General features: G+C 37.5%; 1 protein-coding gene across 15 annotated transcripts in view; it reads left to right on the top strand.

The window, feature by feature from the left end:
* Window positions 1–18579, top strand: part of fhod1 (formin homology 2 domain containing 1) — a 46806-nt gene that overhangs the window by 23906 nt on the left and 4321 nt on the right. For 2 of the 15 annotated variants that reach the window (XM_079589692.1, XM_079589679.1), the window contains exons 5-25: window positions 486–591; window positions 935–1029; window positions 2148–2259; window positions 2924–3018; window positions 3132–3275; window positions 3854–4028; window positions 4172–4343; window positions 6257–6361; window positions 6488–6514; window positions 7704–7796; window positions 8465–8488; window positions 9168–9212; window positions 10561–10718; window positions 11812–11904; window positions 12813–13723; window positions 14200–14355; window positions 14485–14667; window positions 15197–15316; window positions 16770–16931; window positions 17227–17417; window positions 18169–18361. In XM_079589692.1, the coding sequence (XP_079445818.1) occupies window positions 486–591; window positions 935–1029; window positions 2148–2259; window positions 2924–3018; window positions 3132–3275; window positions 3854–4028; window positions 4172–4343; window positions 6257–6361; window positions 6488–6514; window positions 7704–7796; window positions 8465–8488; window positions 9168–9212; window positions 10561–10718; window positions 11812–11904; window positions 12813–13723; window positions 14200–14355; window positions 14485–14667; window positions 15197–15316; window positions 16770–16931; window positions 17227–17417; window positions 18169–18361 (3360 nt within the window). The remainder of the gene's footprint in view (window positions 1–485; window positions 592–934; window positions 1030–2147; window positions 2260–2923; window positions 3019–3131; window positions 3276–3853; window positions 4029–4171; window positions 4344–6256; window positions 6362–6487; window positions 6515–7703; window positions 7797–8464; window positions 8489–9167; window positions 9213–10560; window positions 10719–11811; window positions 11905–12812; window positions 13724–14199; window positions 14356–14484; window positions 14668–15196; window positions 15317–16769; window positions 16932–17226; window positions 17418–18168; window positions 18362–18579) is intronic. The other 13 variants (XM_079589681.1, XM_079589687.1, XM_079589680.1 and 10 more) reach the window with 8 other exon arrangements.

Raw genomic sequence — 18579 nt, 5'->3', positions numbered from 1 at the left:
GCGACGGTTTAAGAAATGAAATTTGCAGGATTTTTTAATGGTACAAAGACTTTATGTGAAAAGATCAAGGCAAATTTGATTTCTCATGTGATGACCCCTTTAACAATACCATAAAATACTTATAAAGGGCATCTGATGAGCTTATGTAATGGGAGAGCATTCTTTCCTCTTTATTATTAGCTGTGCAGTTTATAACCTTTACACACACGATCATGGTTGTCAAAGCATGACATACACTACCGATTTTTTTTATGTTTTTGAAATGCATCTCTTTTCTTCATTTTATTTGATCAAAAATACAGTAAAACATTAACATTGTGAAATATTATTATGTAAATATTATCACATTAATGCATCCTAGCTAAATAAAATGATTAATTTTGTTTAAGAAAATCTTACTGACCCCACACTTTTTGAACGGTAGTGTATATCATAGTTGTACACAGAAGCAGATTTAACTCTGCATTTAACTTTATATTGCACAGGATGATAAGGACCTGGTTCCAGAGTTTGTGCTCTCCGAGGGTCTGACATGTTTCATTAAAGTGGGTGCTGAGGCAGATCATAACTACCAGAACTACATCCTCAGAGGTTTGTTCTCATATTACCATTGCTATAAAATACGTCATGCATGTCTGATTAAAAATGTTAGCAAGCCAATGGTTATTGATGGTTCTGTCACAAGATGTGTGTATGTATTACGGTCCAGAGCAGCCTATTGTAGAATATGATGTATTGTATTTGTTATGCTTGTACACCACGCATCTTGCATGCAGACTTCAAATAGCACAAAGGACTTTTTGGCTAAATAGGCCATCTGCTACAGGAAGTTTATACTGGCTGGAATTAGACCAGCAAACAGGAAAGCTTTAGGACCAATCACTAGATCCTTAAGAGCATGCCGGTATGCTAAAATCTGCTGTCCTGTTCCCAGCTCTCAGTCAGATCATGCTGTTTGTGGATGGAATGAACGGTGTTGTAAACCACAACGAGACGGTACAGTGGCTGTACACGTTGAGTGGCAGCTTGGTGAGTGATGGCAACACAAACATGCACATCACAGCATCTGTAAATAGACACTGAACATAATACAGTATTAGTTACATTAGGGCATTGTTATGCATATAAGTGCATATTGACTCTTTAATACCACAACATGTCAGTCAATTAATAATCAATAGATTCATGTGCAGATGTTGATATATGATAATCATTTGATTCCTGACTACTTGATTACTTATTGAGCAGATGCTTATCTGCTAAATGATCCAACGCAAATTACAAATACATTTTCTATAGCTCAAACAGTGCAGCTGTACAACAAGCTCATGGGTTTGTTTGCTTGTTGCTTTGTATTAAAGAGTCTTCCAAACGTGTAAACAAAAAAGGAGTGCACAACAGTCAATTCATCCTAAGGCAATGTAATTATAGCAAACACTTACAAGTTAGTGCAGAGAAGTAGGTGTGAATCTGGACCAAAATCAAGTTATTCAATCTTCACTTTCAACCTTAACCTCTTATTATTAAAGTGAAATGTTACTAATGTGGGAAAATAGTTTGCCAAATCCACCACAGAAATGATTACAGCTTACTTGATATTGAAATGGGGCACAATGAACTGGCTGGTGCTGTTGTGCAACCATTTCAGGTTTAGGGATGTTAAGAGTTTCCATCATTAAAGTTTAAAATATTTATGCATAGTTTTGTAAGTTTCTTAATGTAAAGTTAGTGTGAAACTGTTGTACACTTTTTACAGTAATGGGTTCAGTCATCTTGAGCATCAATTTGAGGTCATGTCCTTCCACGTGATATCAAAGAGGAAGTGAAAATGGGATTAAAACGACAGAGTATTCTAGTAACTATCAGAAATAAAGCCTGAAACAGACTTTGTTTTTTTTTTATAACAAACACTAAATAAATATCCCGATTAATGTTGGAGATGCAGATTTCTCATCCTTACACACTATTGTGTGCAGTACTTGGTTGCATTAAACAGATTGATGTTTGATACTGCCATCTTCTGTATGAGGACTGTAAGTGCTGCCTGTTCATAGCCTCTTTTTCTCATTCTCTCCCTCTCTCTCTCTCTCTCTCTCTCTCTCTCTCTCTCTCTCTCTCTCTCTCTCTCTCTCTCTCTGTCTCTTTAGTCTCGGCTGGTTGTGAAGACGGCTCTGAAGTTGCTGATAGTGTTTGTGGAATACACAGAGTCCAACAGTCCACTCCTCATTCAAGCTGTTACCATTGTGGATGGGAAGAGAGGTTAAACATTTAAATCTTCTCTCATAATACTGATTCTCTGAATCCATCATGTGCCCTTAAATCTTTTTTTTGTGTATGTTATTATATAAAGATGTTTTTATTTTATTTTTTGCTGTTGGCCAAACTGGAAGTAGCAGATTTTGACCTGCCCTGCTAACATTTTCACTGGCTTTGTATTTCAGTAGGTGACTGAAAAAAATCATTAGATATTAAGTTTCTTTAGAAAAAAAATATAATAATTAACAATAAAAACAACTCATTAATAACACCTATGATTTCATATACAAACTTTTGTGGGAAAACAATGTCACATGGTACAAAACCATTTTCAGACCAATTCCAACTTCCAAGACTATCTCAAGACATTTTTTTGGAAAGTTACCAGCTAGCTAGATAAATCAACATATTTTGGTTCGCACAATTTTTTCAATGTATCAGAAAAATGCATCAGAAAAATGCAGATGTTTTTGAGACAAAAGGGAAGATGTATTGAATATAGGAAGACCACAATACTGGTTTGTTTGATTCTGTCAGCTTCCTGAAATTCTCTCACATTGTCCCAGGGCCATCCTTATTGCTGAGCCATTATTACTATTTTGACACAAACTACAGTGGGTATGTGTTCATTTTTGAGAGGGCTTAGGGCATAATTTGTCTCTTTCAGGTGTGAAGCCATGGACGTACCTAACAGATATCCTGTCTGCAAAGAATGGATCAGACACAGAGCTGCTCATCTACACCATGACCCTCATCAACAAGGTACTACAACATGGATATACTGACATTTATTAATCTACAACCATAAACCACATCAGCAGTTACCAATGCTGCATCTCAATGCTCAATGTGAATTCATTTCTTTGTCCTCTCAGACTCTGGCAGCGCTTCCGGATCAGGACTCATTTTATGATATGACCGACTGTTTGGAGCAGCTAGGAATGGAAGGCATCATCCAGAAACACATGGCTAGCAGTGGCACAGAGGGTGACCTTAAACAGCAGTTCACCATTTATGAAGTAAACTCTCAATGCACCTCATACGCTCCATATGGCGTCTTTCAACTTTTCTCAGACATATACACTACTGTTCCAATTTTTTTTTAAAGAGAAAATATTTTGTATTCAGTAAGGAGACATTAAAATGATCAAAAGTGACAGTAAAGTATCATGTTACAAAATAATTCCATTTCAAATGAATGTTGTTCTTTTGAACTTTCTATTCATCAAAGAATCCTAAAAAAAACTGTTATGGTTACCAGCACAACAGTTTTCAACACTGATGTTAAGAAATGTTTCATAAGCAGCACATCATCATATTAGAATGATTTCTGAAGGATCATGTGACTCTGTAGACTGAAATCATGACGATGCTGTAAATTCTGCTTTGGCATCACAGGAATAAATAACATTTTAAAAGTTATTAAAATAGAAAAGTTATTTAAAATTGTAATTCTATTGCACAATATTTCTGTTTTTAATGAATTTTGATCATCAATGCTGTCTTGGTGAGCATAAGAGACTTAAAAAAATAATTTTTGATTGAGATTGTAACTCTAAAGATACTGAATGTTTTCTGTGTTTTGTATATTTTGTAGAATGCCCTGAGGAATGAAGATGACGAGATGGATGATGCAGCACCTAACGTCCGTAGAGACCGAAGGAAACTGACCCCCAGCGAGCAGGAGGGCAGGAGGAGCCGGCGGTCATCATCTCACAGTCTTCCAGATTATTCCCCAACCATATCCGTTTCTTCGAATAGCCCTACATTAGGTATCTTCAATTCAGTCTCTCTCCGTCCCCGTTCTTGTACCTTCTGCTGTCCACTGAAGATGTTTGGCTTGTTTCACACATCCAGTGTCTGTACACTGTATTAACAGATTACAGCATTAACACTTGCATGATCTGTGTTTCAGAGGTGATGCGCACAACCTCCCCTCAGCAGTCCGATTCCTCTAATTCTCCTGTTCCTGACAGTCCTGTGTTGACCAGCCCCTTTTCTACAACATCTGGCTCCCCAACTCCACCCCTCGCTCAGGTGACTAACGGAGCCGAGACTGTTGCCACCTCTGAGCAGGGAAATAACTTGTGAGTATTAAGTGCGGTGTGTTTTATTACACATTCATAAACAAATCAGAATATGTTTTGTTATACAATGCCTTAACCAAAATAGAAAAACAACTGTAAATATGCCCCTAATGCATTATAATGTTTGTCCACTTTGGGGTAGTATAACCTAAGCAGACTTTTTTTAAAATCTCTGGCACTTTAGGAAAGAAAAGGTTTAATGAAGTATGATAATTAGGTTTGATTTTTAGTTGCACTATTGTCTCAGATGTGAATCCAGTCTGAGAAGGATTTTTCTAAGAAGGCAAAGGTGTGTCTTCCATGTTCTCACCCTATAATACCAATAATTCAAAAACAAACAAAAACATTTTCTTTTCTTTTTTTTGCATGGGTTCATTAAATTTATTCAATTCATGTTCATACTGCAGGAAAAAAGTAGCTTGTGTTTCGACTAGTAAATCAATCAGTAACAGCTTTACTATTTTGTATAATTGACAAAAAATCATTTCCACACACACCCACAGCAGTGTTATTTTAGTATTATATACTTAGTATATAATAGTATTTATTAATATTTTGAAATGGCTATTTTTATATTTTCAGTTTTATTTTTAGTAAAACCTGACCCACAGGAAACACGCACTCACATACCTTGTTATTTGATTGACAGTAGCAAATTTTACTGACCAAACATTCCTTCCATGTTTGTTTATTCTTTGGCTGTATGCGTGTTTGTGTTTGTCCTGTGTGGATGGTTGTGCGATAGAGATAAACACACATTCCTGCAATGGTTGTCACACATGATGGAACGCTTGATGAGTAATACCTACTGTTTGCAGCTTTACTGCACAGGCATTATCAGAGTCTAAAAAGATTTGACACATGGCCAGATTGGTCAGTGGTTGATGCAGTACATGGAACATTAGTGGTAAATCGATTATAAATTCTCCAGACTGTGCAGGTAAAGTAAGTCCTTATACAGATGACCTAATTACCTGGATTCATAAGTAGAGATCATACATGAGTAAACGGCATTACTTTCGCTTAAGAGCTTGTACATTTATTTTAAAATGTTCATATTGTCAGGTGTTCCATGCAGGGTTTTATAGATGGGGTATGTAATAAGGTTTGGTTGGCTGCTTTTTTTTTCCAGTTTACCCAAGTCACAAGACATTTCACTTTGGCCAAATGCAACACTTGAAATAGCACATTGAGTCAACAGTCCTTCCTTGCACATATATGTGGAAAGTGAATGTTTTATTTGGGAGGCTTTCTTCTCTGCGTAGGGCTTCAGGAATGTTTTGTAAGGTTGGACAGGATGTGTTTGGTCTTTAAGGTCCTGAACTGGGCACAATTGTTGACTGCCTATCAGCTCTCTTGATCTGAGCTTGTTTTCCTCCAAATGTTTTGCCAGTTTGATGTGATGTCACTAAGGAACATGGCCAGTCACATGCACAGATATTAAATCCCAAAACACTGCAATTTATATTTTAGTTTCCTAAATGATATGATAATTTGAATGACGTATGCATATTTTTATATGCATAGTGATAGATAAATAAATTCCATAATATATATATAAATAATTATATACAATACATAAAGTTTGCATTATTTCTGAAACATCCACGCGTCATAAATAATCCTTTAGAGTAAGTGTTTGAAATGTTTGTTTAACACTGGTGACCGATCACTTTTGGTATCCTTAATTTTAACCATTTCTATTCATATGCCGTTCTCCTCTTCTAATTCAGTCGTGCGTTGTTTCTCTATGACTCTGGGTGGTGACTGGGACTGTTTCTCTGATTCTTGCTGATGTTTTGGTCCTGTCAACATATTAACCCCCTGTTTGTCCATGTAACCACCATCACTGTTCCACCTCTTTCTCTCTATTTCTTTTTCTTCCCTCCCACAAATCCTTGGTCATTCACTAGGGGGCGCTCTTTTATGAGTCAGTACATAGCTCACATGGGGATTTCTAGACGGAGGTTAAAAAAGGAGAGGTCAATAACTGAGGAAACCTCAAGCATCTCCAACAGGTCTGTATCACATTTTACATCACCTTCTGCTTTTGAGCCTTTGACTAATTATTTGGTGTTTGTTGAACTTGTCCTGGCTACTGATCTTCATGTTATACATGAAATAATCGGGGTTTTTGATTATAGATCCAGGTGTTCGGTCAGCGGGCCAAGGTAACTTCAACAAATTCATCTCATTTCAAACTTTTCTTAACTAACAATTACATTTTACACTTCACTTTTTTTTTTTTTTTTACAGTTTGTCTCATTAGCATTAATATCTGACATTAGATAAGGTACATCACAAACATAAAAGGTGATCTAGTCGCTACATATAACAATAATACAGAAACCGAGTATGAATATTACATAATAGTACTCTGAACAAATGGAGACGGGGAGGTTTTTGGCAGTGGCAGAAGTGTATTATTGTAGCAGACTAAAGAAGTCCTGAAAGCTGCTCTCTTGAGCAGAACCGCAGAAGAAGCCTCTCACAGTTTTCTGCTCACTGCAGCAATGTTGTCAGCTCGTCTGCGAAATGATAAATAAAAGTGCTTACTCTAATGAAGCAACAGGGTTCAAGGTGATCCATCTGAAGAAACATCACATGTTAGATTAGCATACTGGTGTTACTGCTGCCCAGTGCTGATAGTCATTTATCAATTTATGAAGTGCTAATGATATAATTAATAATTATATGAATTTAAAAGCATTTGTCAACTTTATTAATAATAATAATAATAATAATAATAATAGTTATAGATGAAGAATTAGTGATGATTTTTTTTAACAGTACAGCAAGGTTGTTGTTACTTATATTTTTAGTAGATGACATCAATGAATAAACTATTTTTTTAACTAGGTTAATGTTCATTTATAAATAAGCTGCTCTACTGAACTTTCTATTCATCAGAGAATCCTGTAAAAAAAATTAGCACGCTTTACCGAAAATTATTATGCAGTTTTCAATAATATTCATAAATGTTTTTGAGCATCATATCAGCTTATTAGAATGATTTCTGAAGGATCATGTGACACTGAAGACTGGAGTAATGATGCTTTGCATCACGGGAATCTTTTTTTATTAAAACATATTAAAATAGAAGTTATCTGAAATGATGATAATATTTCACAATGTTACTGTTTTTACGGTATTTTTTTTATCAGATAAATGCAAAATATGAATTTTATCTGTTTTATAGAATAAAACAATGTGCCTTCAAATGTGTATTTAGGAGTGCATGGAGAGAGGGACGTTTTCTGGCATGCACACTCTTTTTGTGTTTGTGTGGACCTGATCACATGAAACTGCCCGTACTGTGCTGTAGCCTTGAGCTTGCTCTGACTAACTGTGTCTCCGCAGAGCGTCTTTCACAGAAACGGACTCTCCTCAGGTGATCCCTGCCCAGTCAGCTGCAGAGCAACCCAGCCAGACAGAGGGAAAGAGAGTCTTCAAGTAAGTAAACAACTGATGCTCTTATAGGAGGAATGCGGGGGAAAGGCAGAGGAAAGAGATGTGAAAGGAGCTGTAGGTCTTAGAGGCGGCAGGGCGTGGGAATATTTTGGGTACAACTTGAAGGTCTTGAATGAGTTGAAGGGCATGAGTGAATAATGTGAGCTGTGATAAACATTTCATATGAGGGACCTGCTGCAATAACTGCAGTTATGGGAAAATAGGTACGTTTTCACTTTTTGATGTCTCAAAAAATATTAAAATTGGCGTTTTAGTCTTCAGACTTTTAGTTAAATGCTGTTAACTTGTAAACATTTCTAAACTGAGGATTAGTCCTCTTGTTTTGAATAAGATCAGGTGCATTTCTTGCTTTGATCTTTCTTCTTTTACTCAAATATTCTTTGCTTGTATTTTTACTTTTTCAGAACAGATTTGCTTTCTTCAGTATATTCTTTGCCTGTTTTTGTTCTACTTTTCTTTCTGTTTTTGACAATTACCTAATTGTTTTCTCTTTCTCTCTTTGTGTGTTTCTCTCTCTCTCTCTCTCTCCTCCTGCATCTCTCACTCCTCTTCTCTTTCCCCTCATAATATTTGGCACATCTCCTAATCTCTCTCTCTACTTCTGTGGCGCCCAACATTCCTGCGCTTTGCTTCTCTCTCTCCTTTTACAGACAGCACCAGGCAGACAGTTTTTGGTGAGTAGCTGCAGTGTGGCCAAAGAATGTGGCTTTTGGAGGTGCTAGCACTTTAAATCATTGTGATGCTTAGTCATTTTGGGGAGACAAAGTCATAAGGAGGGAGGGTCGGAGGAAACAACTGCTGGCTGGAAATTTGAGAATAAATTGGATCGATCCGTTAAATCCGCGGATAAGACTAATCCATCTATTTTTAAGTTTGTTATTCTTTTCAGATGTTTATTATTTTTGATATTTCAGACAGAACATTGGTGCAGAATTTTAAAAAAATACCTTTTTATTGTCGTGAATGGACAATTCTTTCCTGTCTGACTCTCTCCCCCCCTCATTGTCATTCTTACTCTGTCTTATCATGGGAAAAGTAAAGTTATTCTTTTATCTAAAGTTGTTACTCAAAGATGACTATCTCTTGTTTTTTTGGGCTGCAATCATATCTCCATATTCATGGAAAAAATTTGCTATTGTTGAAATTGCCAGAAAAATCTTTTTTTCTTTTTAAAGCTTTAAAAGCTCAAATTATTAAAAAGTAGTTAAGTTTGTAAAAAGGAAAAACACTTACATTTCTAAACCAAGTGTGGTGGAATGTGCACAGTTTCTTCTAAAGGCACTTTCTATATATTGAATGAGACTTGAGGAATTGATATGGACATTGTGTGTAAACTGAAGTGTTTCTCTTCAGTCCAGAGAGTGTGAATAGAGACTTGCCGGTTCTGAGGAATTTAGAGTAAGTATACTGCCGCTCTTTACGTTTACAGGCTCTCTTTCTGCATATATCAGCATGCGGCCAGGTGTTTGGGGACTAATTCAGCTGCTATGCTCAGAAACTGAGGCTGTGTGGGTTTGTGTGCTGTATGTGAATGTTAACCTTTAATTTGTCTTTTTAAATACATTTTTTAATTAATATTAAAATCATTAATATTAATGATTCTATTATGGTGACAAACTTTCCAATGCAGTGGAATTGGGTTTAAAAAGGATATTCTCGTATAATTTGCTGCCTTTGTCAGCAAGTTTTAAAGGATTAGTTCACTTTTAAAATGAAAATTCTGTCATCATATACTCACTCTTAAGTTGTTTCAAACATGTATGAATTTCTTTCCTCTGCTGAACACAAAGGAAGATATTTAGAAGAATGTCAGTAACCAGGCAATTTCTGGTTCCCATTGACTTCCATAGTATATTTTTTTCCTACTATGGAAGTCAATGGGAACCAGAAACTGTCTGGTGACTGACATTCTTCTAAATATCTTTCTTTGTGTTCAGCAGAGGAAAGAAATTCATACAGGTTTGAAACAACTTAAAGGTGAGTATATGATGACATAATTTTCATTTTAAAAGTGAACTAATCCTTTAAGACAAACAAAAAGATTTCATGATGAGTATGTCACTCATGTGAAGCGTTTCATTCTTTTACACATGCCTCGGTGTAACTGAGCTTTTACCACAACTCTTCTGATGGATCACTGTGGGGAGATTTAATACTTGACTCTAGTTAATCAAACCTGTTCAACTTTGTGGTAATTGAAACAAGAACGAATCATGCTGTCTTTTCTACATTATCTACTGGGAAATATAGTGGTGGCTTGTGGTTTTGGGGTTATAACTTAGGGACAAGCGGCTTTAGTGGTGGTGGTCTTTGTCAGACACTGGGCAGTATTTCTGTGGTGGGATGCAATAGATGCAAAAAAAATGATGTATTTATTATGCAACATTGCCTTTCAGTGTCTTTTGTTTTTGTGTAATTCAATATGTCTGATATATTGTCTCTCTGAAATATAACTGCACACATTATCAGGAAAGTGTGTATTAACCTTTGAAATGATCTCTTTTTGGGGGGGTTATTGTACTAAATGGAATAAAAGTGTGGATAAACCAAAAGGGACGTCCATAAGGCTTAAATTTAGTGTATGCCTTTATAATTTGAACTAGTTTACCATTTCACTGTATTCTGCAACCACTCATTTCAGAGCAGGTCTACTATATAACTTAAACTCTGAATCAGAACATTTATTGCACCCAACCCTCCATTTACAGCTCAGTAAATGAGTGCTTCTTCTCCGATGGCTTTATAGAGACAATTTCTTGCGTTCTCTGGCTGCGTCCCAGTGGGAGAAGAAAAAGAAGTCATGTGGCGTACATGAGGAACCTTCTTTAAAGGAGAGTGTGGCGTCTACAGAAGCAGAGACGTCTACTGAAGCCGAGGAGCCGGTCTCCAGCTCAGACACCACAGGTGCTGATTCCTTACATTATAATATGACAGTGTTCTCCTTTTCAAATATGTATCCTGATTTCTTTCTTTTGAACTTGCTGCGTTCTATCCCTTCACTTCTCTTTGTGTCCTGTTACGCTCCTTCTCTTCCTCGGCTTGTCTTTCTTTAAATCGTCAAGGTTCCAGTCATTATTCAACGTCTTAATCTCTCTGCTTTCCCCCTGATCAGTGAAGCTTTACTAAACCCGAATGCATACGAGTGTGTGTGTGTGAGAGAGAGTATTTGTGGTCATTTATTAGTCTGTTTGCTTGTGTGAACTGTTTCTTGAGCTTGTCTACACTCTGTATGTCAACTCCTCGAGGTTTTTGCACATACTGTTAATTGCCAAGTCTGGAATGTGCTCTGATTGGTCTAGAGCGAGTTTGCCATGATTATGTAATGTGTCCTGCTGAGATGCATACCTTTTTAGCAGCATTCCAACTGTGATGGTTTGACTGCTTATTGAAACTGCACACTTTTAATTACTGCTTTTGTCATCTGGGTTGTGTCAAGCATAGATAGGAAATTGCTCAACTTGATTGATTGCTGTATGGTTGAGATTTTTTTTTTTCCCCTTCCTCTGGAATCGCAGGGTTGAACGTTTCTAATTTAGTGTGAATTTTTTTGTTTTGTTATGGAAGCAGAAGTTATAGTTGGATGACATGTATGTAACCACTAGTCCACATCACTGCTGCATTTGTCATTCATCAACAGTAAAACATAAAAAATATATATATATATATATATATATATATATATATAAATAAATTGTTGTATGCAGGCAAATATCTTGTGGGAGATTTAAAGGGATGGTTCACCCAACATTTTTAATTGTCATCATGTACCGGTACTCACCCTCATGTTGTTTCAAAGATGTATGACTTCCTTTCTTTTGTGAAGCACAAAATATGTTCTTAAGAATGTTTTGGTGGTCATTGGCTTCGATTATATGGACAAAAACACTGACACATTTCTCAAAATCTGTTCTTTTGTCTTCCACAGAAGAAAGTCTTACAGGTTTGGTTTCTTTATGAGATTGATTTTTTTCAATATGTGTATGTGTGTGTCTTGCAGGATATATTAGTGGTCAGGAGTCTCAGGGGATCAACTTGACCAGGCACACCCTGGAGCAGCAAGAGGACACAACGACAGCCCACAATGAAGCAGGCAAGAGATTTATTAATTTATTGATTCATGAACATGCAGTTAATCATCAACATCCCAGGAGTCACTCTTAAACATGAGCTCAGTTGTATTTTCAAGCAACTAACTACAGCAGACAGCTTTTTGAGACACATTGTGTACAATTAATATAACTTTTTTCCTCCACATGGCATTTATTGACCCGTAGATTTCTTTAACTAGCTTCCTGCTCAATAAAATCCTCACACACAGCGCAATAGTCAGGCCATTACTTCTGTGTGAGGGCTTCTTTGGGAAGTCAAGAGCTTGATTTCAAACAAAAATCTCCAAAGTGGAAATATTTGAGAGCGATGGCCGTGATCCAAATGAGACGGCCACTAACGGCCCTTTCGTCCAGGGAGAGTAAATTAGTTGAAGCAGAGGGCAGATATAAACTATTTAGATTTTGAGATGGGAATCTCCCCTGACCAGTTTCCGTATTGCTTACTGGGGATTTAGGCAGTTAGCACTGATGGTTACAGTGCTGTTAGAGCTGAGAAGAGTAACTCCAGTTAGTGTGCATTGGGTTACTGAAGCAGAGGATGGTAGCGTGTGGAAACAACATGATCTGTGCTTGCACTGGGCATTTTGAAGGTAGGATGTCTCTTTAGCATACTTCATACTGTATATGGATCTGGAATGAAGATTTTAAATCCTAAATTGTAAAGTGTTTTTTTATTTTTATTTAAATTATATATTATCAGGAAACATTCACAATCTCCCCCCATTCACAACATATATATATATATATATTATAATATCTCAACGGATACTGATATATAATAATCATCATTTCTTTTTTTATATTGGCTAGTAAGCTATATGGTACTGATATATTGTGCATCGCTAATATTTTCCCTTCAGCACTGAATGATTTGTTCATGTTCCTCTAGAGGGGGGTTTGCGGCGTCAGGGCAGTACAGCGGAACAGCACAGCACCCTCTCTAATGACAGGAAGTTCATGTTGGACATGCTCTACTCCAAAAACAACATCTCCTCTGGAGGTCTAAAAAGTCCAAGTCTGGAAAGTGCACTTGAGGATCATGGGATCACCAGTATGGCCGGACGGCTCTCCAGACTGCAGTCGTGCTCTTCTCGGCCCAAAGAGGACACGTCCAGACGGGCAGAGCTGGAGAGCCTCGGAGGTACTGCTCAGGTTCGCGCCAGGCTAGAAGAGGAACAAATGCCCAAGAAGCTGCGTCCACAGTACAGTATCGAAGCAGAGACTCATTCGCAGAGTTTGGAGAAGACGATGATGACACCATTGTCCAGGGGTAATCAGGATGCCTGGGAGAAGCTGCAGCCCAGTTCCAGACCTCTGCGCATTAAAGATCTTGACTTCTCTGATCTGATGGAGGAGGAGGATATCGATGTGCTGGATATAGACACTTTTGACACCGCTTTGCCTAAAGGAGTACTGCCACCCCCTCCTCCAGTGCCAGGACAGGGTTTTGCCCCCCCACCACCACCTCCTCCCCCTCCTGGATGTGCTACTCTGGCTCCACCCCCTCCTCCTCCCCCTCCTCCTCCTCCTCCTGGTTGTTTGAGTGTGCCCCCTCCTCCTCCCCCTCCTCCTCCTCCAGGACTCCTTCCTCCATCCCCGTCTCATGGGATTGATGCGGCTTTTCTAAAGAAAAGGAAAACGGTCAAGCTGTTTTGGAAGGAGCTTAAGCAGCCCGACAGCCCCAGGAAGTGCAAGTTTGGGCGGGGCACAGTGTGGGCTTCGCTTGATAAGGTTGCAGTTGATACAGCTAAGCTGGAGCACCTGTTTGAGTCCAAGGGCAAGGAACTTCCAGTAGCAAAGGTGCGATGGGTGAACCTGTGTATTTTTTTGTGATCAGTGTTTTATCCGTTTATTTATTTATTTCCGTTTTTTCTTTTTACAAATTTGTATACAGATTGTAATCTTATACAGCAAAGGTACTGTATACAGTCTTATGGATCTTACACATACAGATCAAGAAATACAAATGGAGCATATGTAACTCGAAAAACAAAAATGATGCCAAACAACCCAAACCTGTTTATGAATAAACCATTTTGGGTTTACACAAAAACATTAATTTCTTAATGTACTAAAGCTATTTAAACTCTTTTAAATGAATTATTAAAGCTGTTGTATTACCCAGAGATCAATGGTTGCCATTGAATGTATAGATGAGTTAATGTTAAAACTAGAGCTTTCATCTTTTTTTTTTTTTTACAGTCAGTGTGAGTGCATGCTATAAATGATTAAGGTTTTTTTTCTGTAAATTGCATTTATTTCTCCTTTTCATACAGAAATGTGCTGAGGCCAAGAAAGCAGTAATTTCAGTGCTTGATCCTAAGAGAAGCAATGCCATCAACATCGGCATGACTGTTTTGCCTGCTGTACATGTCATCAAGAGTGCCATCCTCACCTTTGATGAGTTCGCCATCAGTAAAGAGGGCATTGAGGTAATGTAGCACTAGCATCCAACAGGGGGCAGTGGTAGCTCACGCATTTAGCATTCTTTTTTTTTCTGTATTGAGAATAAATATCAGTAAGTCTTTTTATTTTATTTTTCTTCTTCCCTCTGTCTGTAGAAAATCCTGACCATGACTCCGACAGATGAAGAGAAACAGAAGATTCAGGAGGCACAGCTGGCCAACCCTGACGTACCGCTGGGTACAGCAGAGCAGTTCCTGCTCACTCTGTCCTCCATCAGTGGCCTTTCAGCCAGATTACAGCTTTGGGCCTTTAAACTGAACTATGAGACCCTGGAGAAGGTCAGAACTTTTTCCAAATTTTATACTCTATTTTTATTGAGAATGAAAATCCTGTTTGCTCCAATAGCATGATCATAATAAAATGATTATTCAGCTAAGCAGTTACTAATGTATCCTAGACTCGTATTAATCTTGGTTATATCACACCATGCATAGGTGATCATGTGGTGTAACTTTTGAGCCTGTAAGATTTGTATTAAATTTTTTCACCAAGACTATATTTATTTGAACAAAAATGAGTACAAACAGTAATGTTGTGAAATTATTACAATATGTAATATCTCACTTTGCATATGAGTCTATAAAATATATTAGTTTCACCTTTTAAGTTGAATTACTGAAATAAATTAACTTTTGGACGATATTCAAATATGTACATATATTCACAGTCCTGTTTCAGTATTGCATTCTGACTGGTTGTTGAAATAAACTAATGGAATTTAGTAATTTAGGCTTTTTAAATTCAGTTATGTTGACTTTGATTGGTAATGAATGTAGTTCTTCTATCCCTCTTACATGAATGTTGCAGGAGATTGCAGAGCCTCTTTTTGACCTCAAACTGGGTATGGAACAACTTGCCAAGAACAAAACCTTCAAGCATATCCTCGCAACAGTACTGGCCATTGGCAACTTCCTCAATAGCTCCAGTGTAAGTGTTCCATCTCCTCCGCTAGAGTCCTAGGAGCAGAGTTACATTTAAAGTACCTGTACTAAGGGCAGGGGCACTGGTCTGAAGCTTGATGGTCACATGTGATTAGTCGGAGCAGCCCTGTGATGATGCCTTAATCCTTTGCTGGTGCCTGTGGGAGATAAGATATGATTAACTCTGCATGACACATTTTTTATGCTGTAGTATGTGACGACCTCTTGAACTCTACAAACATGTGTATAGTATTGAGGCTATACTACTAAAAAAAAAATTACTCTTTAAAATAACTTAATTCAATTATGGACAGTGGTTCCACACAAGCAAATTATTTTTTATTCACATTTTTCTTTGCAATATATTAAAAGCATCCCAGAACAGACTTTCTGAAATACTAACAGAAATGAAAGACTTTGCCTTTAGATTAACTTTATATTTTCTTACGGACGATACTTTTAGCTCTGATGCCATGCACCTTGCCACCTTCTTTGCACGCCGTCCTCATCCAATACGTTGGAAATCGTCACATCTGGGGGGGTTTTTCAATCGCAAAATTAAACCCTTTACATTAGTTTAACGATTGATAATTAAGTATAGTGGGAAATGATACAGGTTAAGTTAATTAAACACAATACAATACTGTTTTGGTGGTAAAAGAAATATATGTGTGTTACTTTAACAAAAAATATTTGGGTAAAAAGAACAGTGCCACAAAACTACCATGCATAGAACCAGGGCAGTCAAAATATATTTTCGATTTTACAGAATCGTTTACCCTCAAATTTGAAACTTCTTTCATCAATGCAGACTCCTTTAAAGGTACCATGAAATCAAAATGGGCAAATCTTATTTTTTTTATGGAATATTGCAGTATATATTTTAAATGATGTATCGGTGCACATCATTATTGTTATATATTTTTAATCCATGTGCCCTCATAATCTTTAATAAAAATGAACCTCCCCTCCCATTTGCAGCAACATTTGTTCTCTGATGATGTTTACTGGTGTGAGAGCGGGACAACCTGTCACCCACATGAGATCACAGCAAACGATCCAATCAATTCCCGATGGACAAAATCAAGTCCAGCCTTGCATTTTTTTTTATGCTACACTAAGAATAAAAGGCTTTCTGAACATCTCACATACATAACTGAATATGTGGGAACACTTTTCTTTCGTTAATCATTCATAAAATATGTCATCGGTTTTAATGACGTCTTTACAGCACTACCACTTCTTTATCTTGATGTCTGTTACAGTGCCATGTTCAAAACAAATCTTGAGAGTTAGTAGTTAATAACTGTTCAGAACATGATGTCCTTTAATTTGTGCCACTCTATTTAATGAGTAGCCATCTTAATATGCTTTTCCTCACAAATTGTCAACAAAGCTAATGTAGTAGTTCACTGAACATCACATGACTTTAATTAGCACTTCTCATCTCTCTCTTGCAGGCCAAGGGCTTTGAGCTCAGTTATTTGGAGAAGGTAACTGAGGTAAAGGACACAGTACACAGGCAGTCTCTGCTTCATCATACTTGCAATTTTGTGGTGGAAAATTACCCAGATACGACAGACCTTTACTCAGAGATCCCTGCCATTACACGCTCTGCTAAAGTATGTGCCTCAGACAATTCTTTATGTGCATTTTTTTATGTGATTTCTTTGTCCTGTCGGTGTTCCATCTTCATTACATTATTATACATTATATTATTAATTTGTACAGAAATGTTCAATGCTATCCTCCTTTTAAGCTTTTATAGTAGTTTTTTTTTCTTTTTCTTGTAAAGGTTTTATTTCTGTGCACAGGTGTTTCTTTTCTGTTCTTTTTCTCCCATTGAAGGTGACTATCCAAAAAAACCTTTAGCATTCATTGTCATCATTTATCACTCCCTCCTTTCCTTTCCCACAGGTAGAGTTTGAGCAGTTGTCTGAAAACCTGATTCAGTTGGAGAGAAAATGCAAAGCCTCCTGGGACAACCTGAAAGTAGTGGCCAAACATGAAACGAAACCTAACTTGAAAAACAAAATGACAGAATTCCTGAAAGACTGTACTGAAAGGATCATCATCTTAAAAGTAGTGCACAGACGCATTATTAACAGGTAACACACACACACAAAAACCACTGTAATCCATTTTAGCATGTTAAATAAAAAGATTCCACATTCATTTGAATGCTTCCCTGTAAGTTGACGAACTGGAATGATGACTGTGCCTCGCTTTTTAATTAGGATGAACTTGAGCATACACTGTATTAAAGGGATACTTCACCGATTAGCATTAAGCTTTGTATCAGTAGAAACCTGGTAGTATTTTCGAATGACCGCGCTTCCCTCCCTCATGTCCTCCTGAGACGAGAGATTTCTGTATTGTTTGTCTGGATAAAAAACTCAGACGGCGCAAAAATCGTCATTTAGCATCATCGGAGGCTTTTTTGGCCAGAGGCTAGAGACTACAGCCAGTAGTAAGAGCTAGTTCCGCATGTTTCATCTCACCCACAGAATGTACAAATAGTATTTATCAACTAAATCATCACGGAGATTCACGATAAAACGACGTCTTTTCAGTTTCGAGTAGTAGCCTAGTTGTATCATTTCTTCCAATACTGCCCTCTGTAACCGGTAGGCGTGGCTTGGGGGTGGCCTCGTAGGGCAGCGAAGCAAGTGCATTCTGGGAGTTGTTGTCTTTCATCCACATGAGCCAAAAATACATTTTCTGGCTTTTCTCAGTCTAGAAGGCACCAACTTCTAAAATAATTTCACATTTCTACTACATAAATGACCCAATTTAAATACACATTCATCTTTCCAGCGGTGAAATATCCCTTTAAGTTCTACTTCCTCCACTTTGCAGGTTTCATTCCTTTCTGCTATACTTGGGCCAGCCCTCACACTCAGTGCGGGACACTAAAGTAACTCAGTTCTGTAAGATCATCAGTGAGTTTGCCCTGGAGTACCGCACCACTCGAGAGAGAGTCCTCACCCAGAAACGCAAACGTGCTGTCCACCGGGAGCGCACCAAAACCCGGGGCAAGATGATCACAGAGGTGTGGAATGAAAGCTCTTGAGAAGAATCATACTTTGTCTACAGATATCCTTTTGATTCTGTTCTACCACTCTTATTCCATCATTTATCAAATTTAAACTGTGTGTCATGTTTAGACATGCCTTGCAGAATATGTAAAATTTCAGCTAGGATCATAAAAATTGCATATTGTTTTTATTTATTTATTTAGTACTGCCCTGACTTAGCTATGTTATATAT

The sequence above is a fragment of the Phoxinus phoxinus genome (genome assembly GCF_949152265.1).
Source record: "Phoxinus phoxinus genome assembly, chromosome: 2".
Taxonomy (NCBI): Eukaryota; Metazoa; Chordata; class Actinopteri; order Cypriniformes; family Leuciscidae; genus Phoxinus; species Phoxinus phoxinus.
The sequence above is the reverse complement of the archived record's forward strand: the minus strand, read 5'-3'. Positions and strand labels throughout refer to the sequence as shown.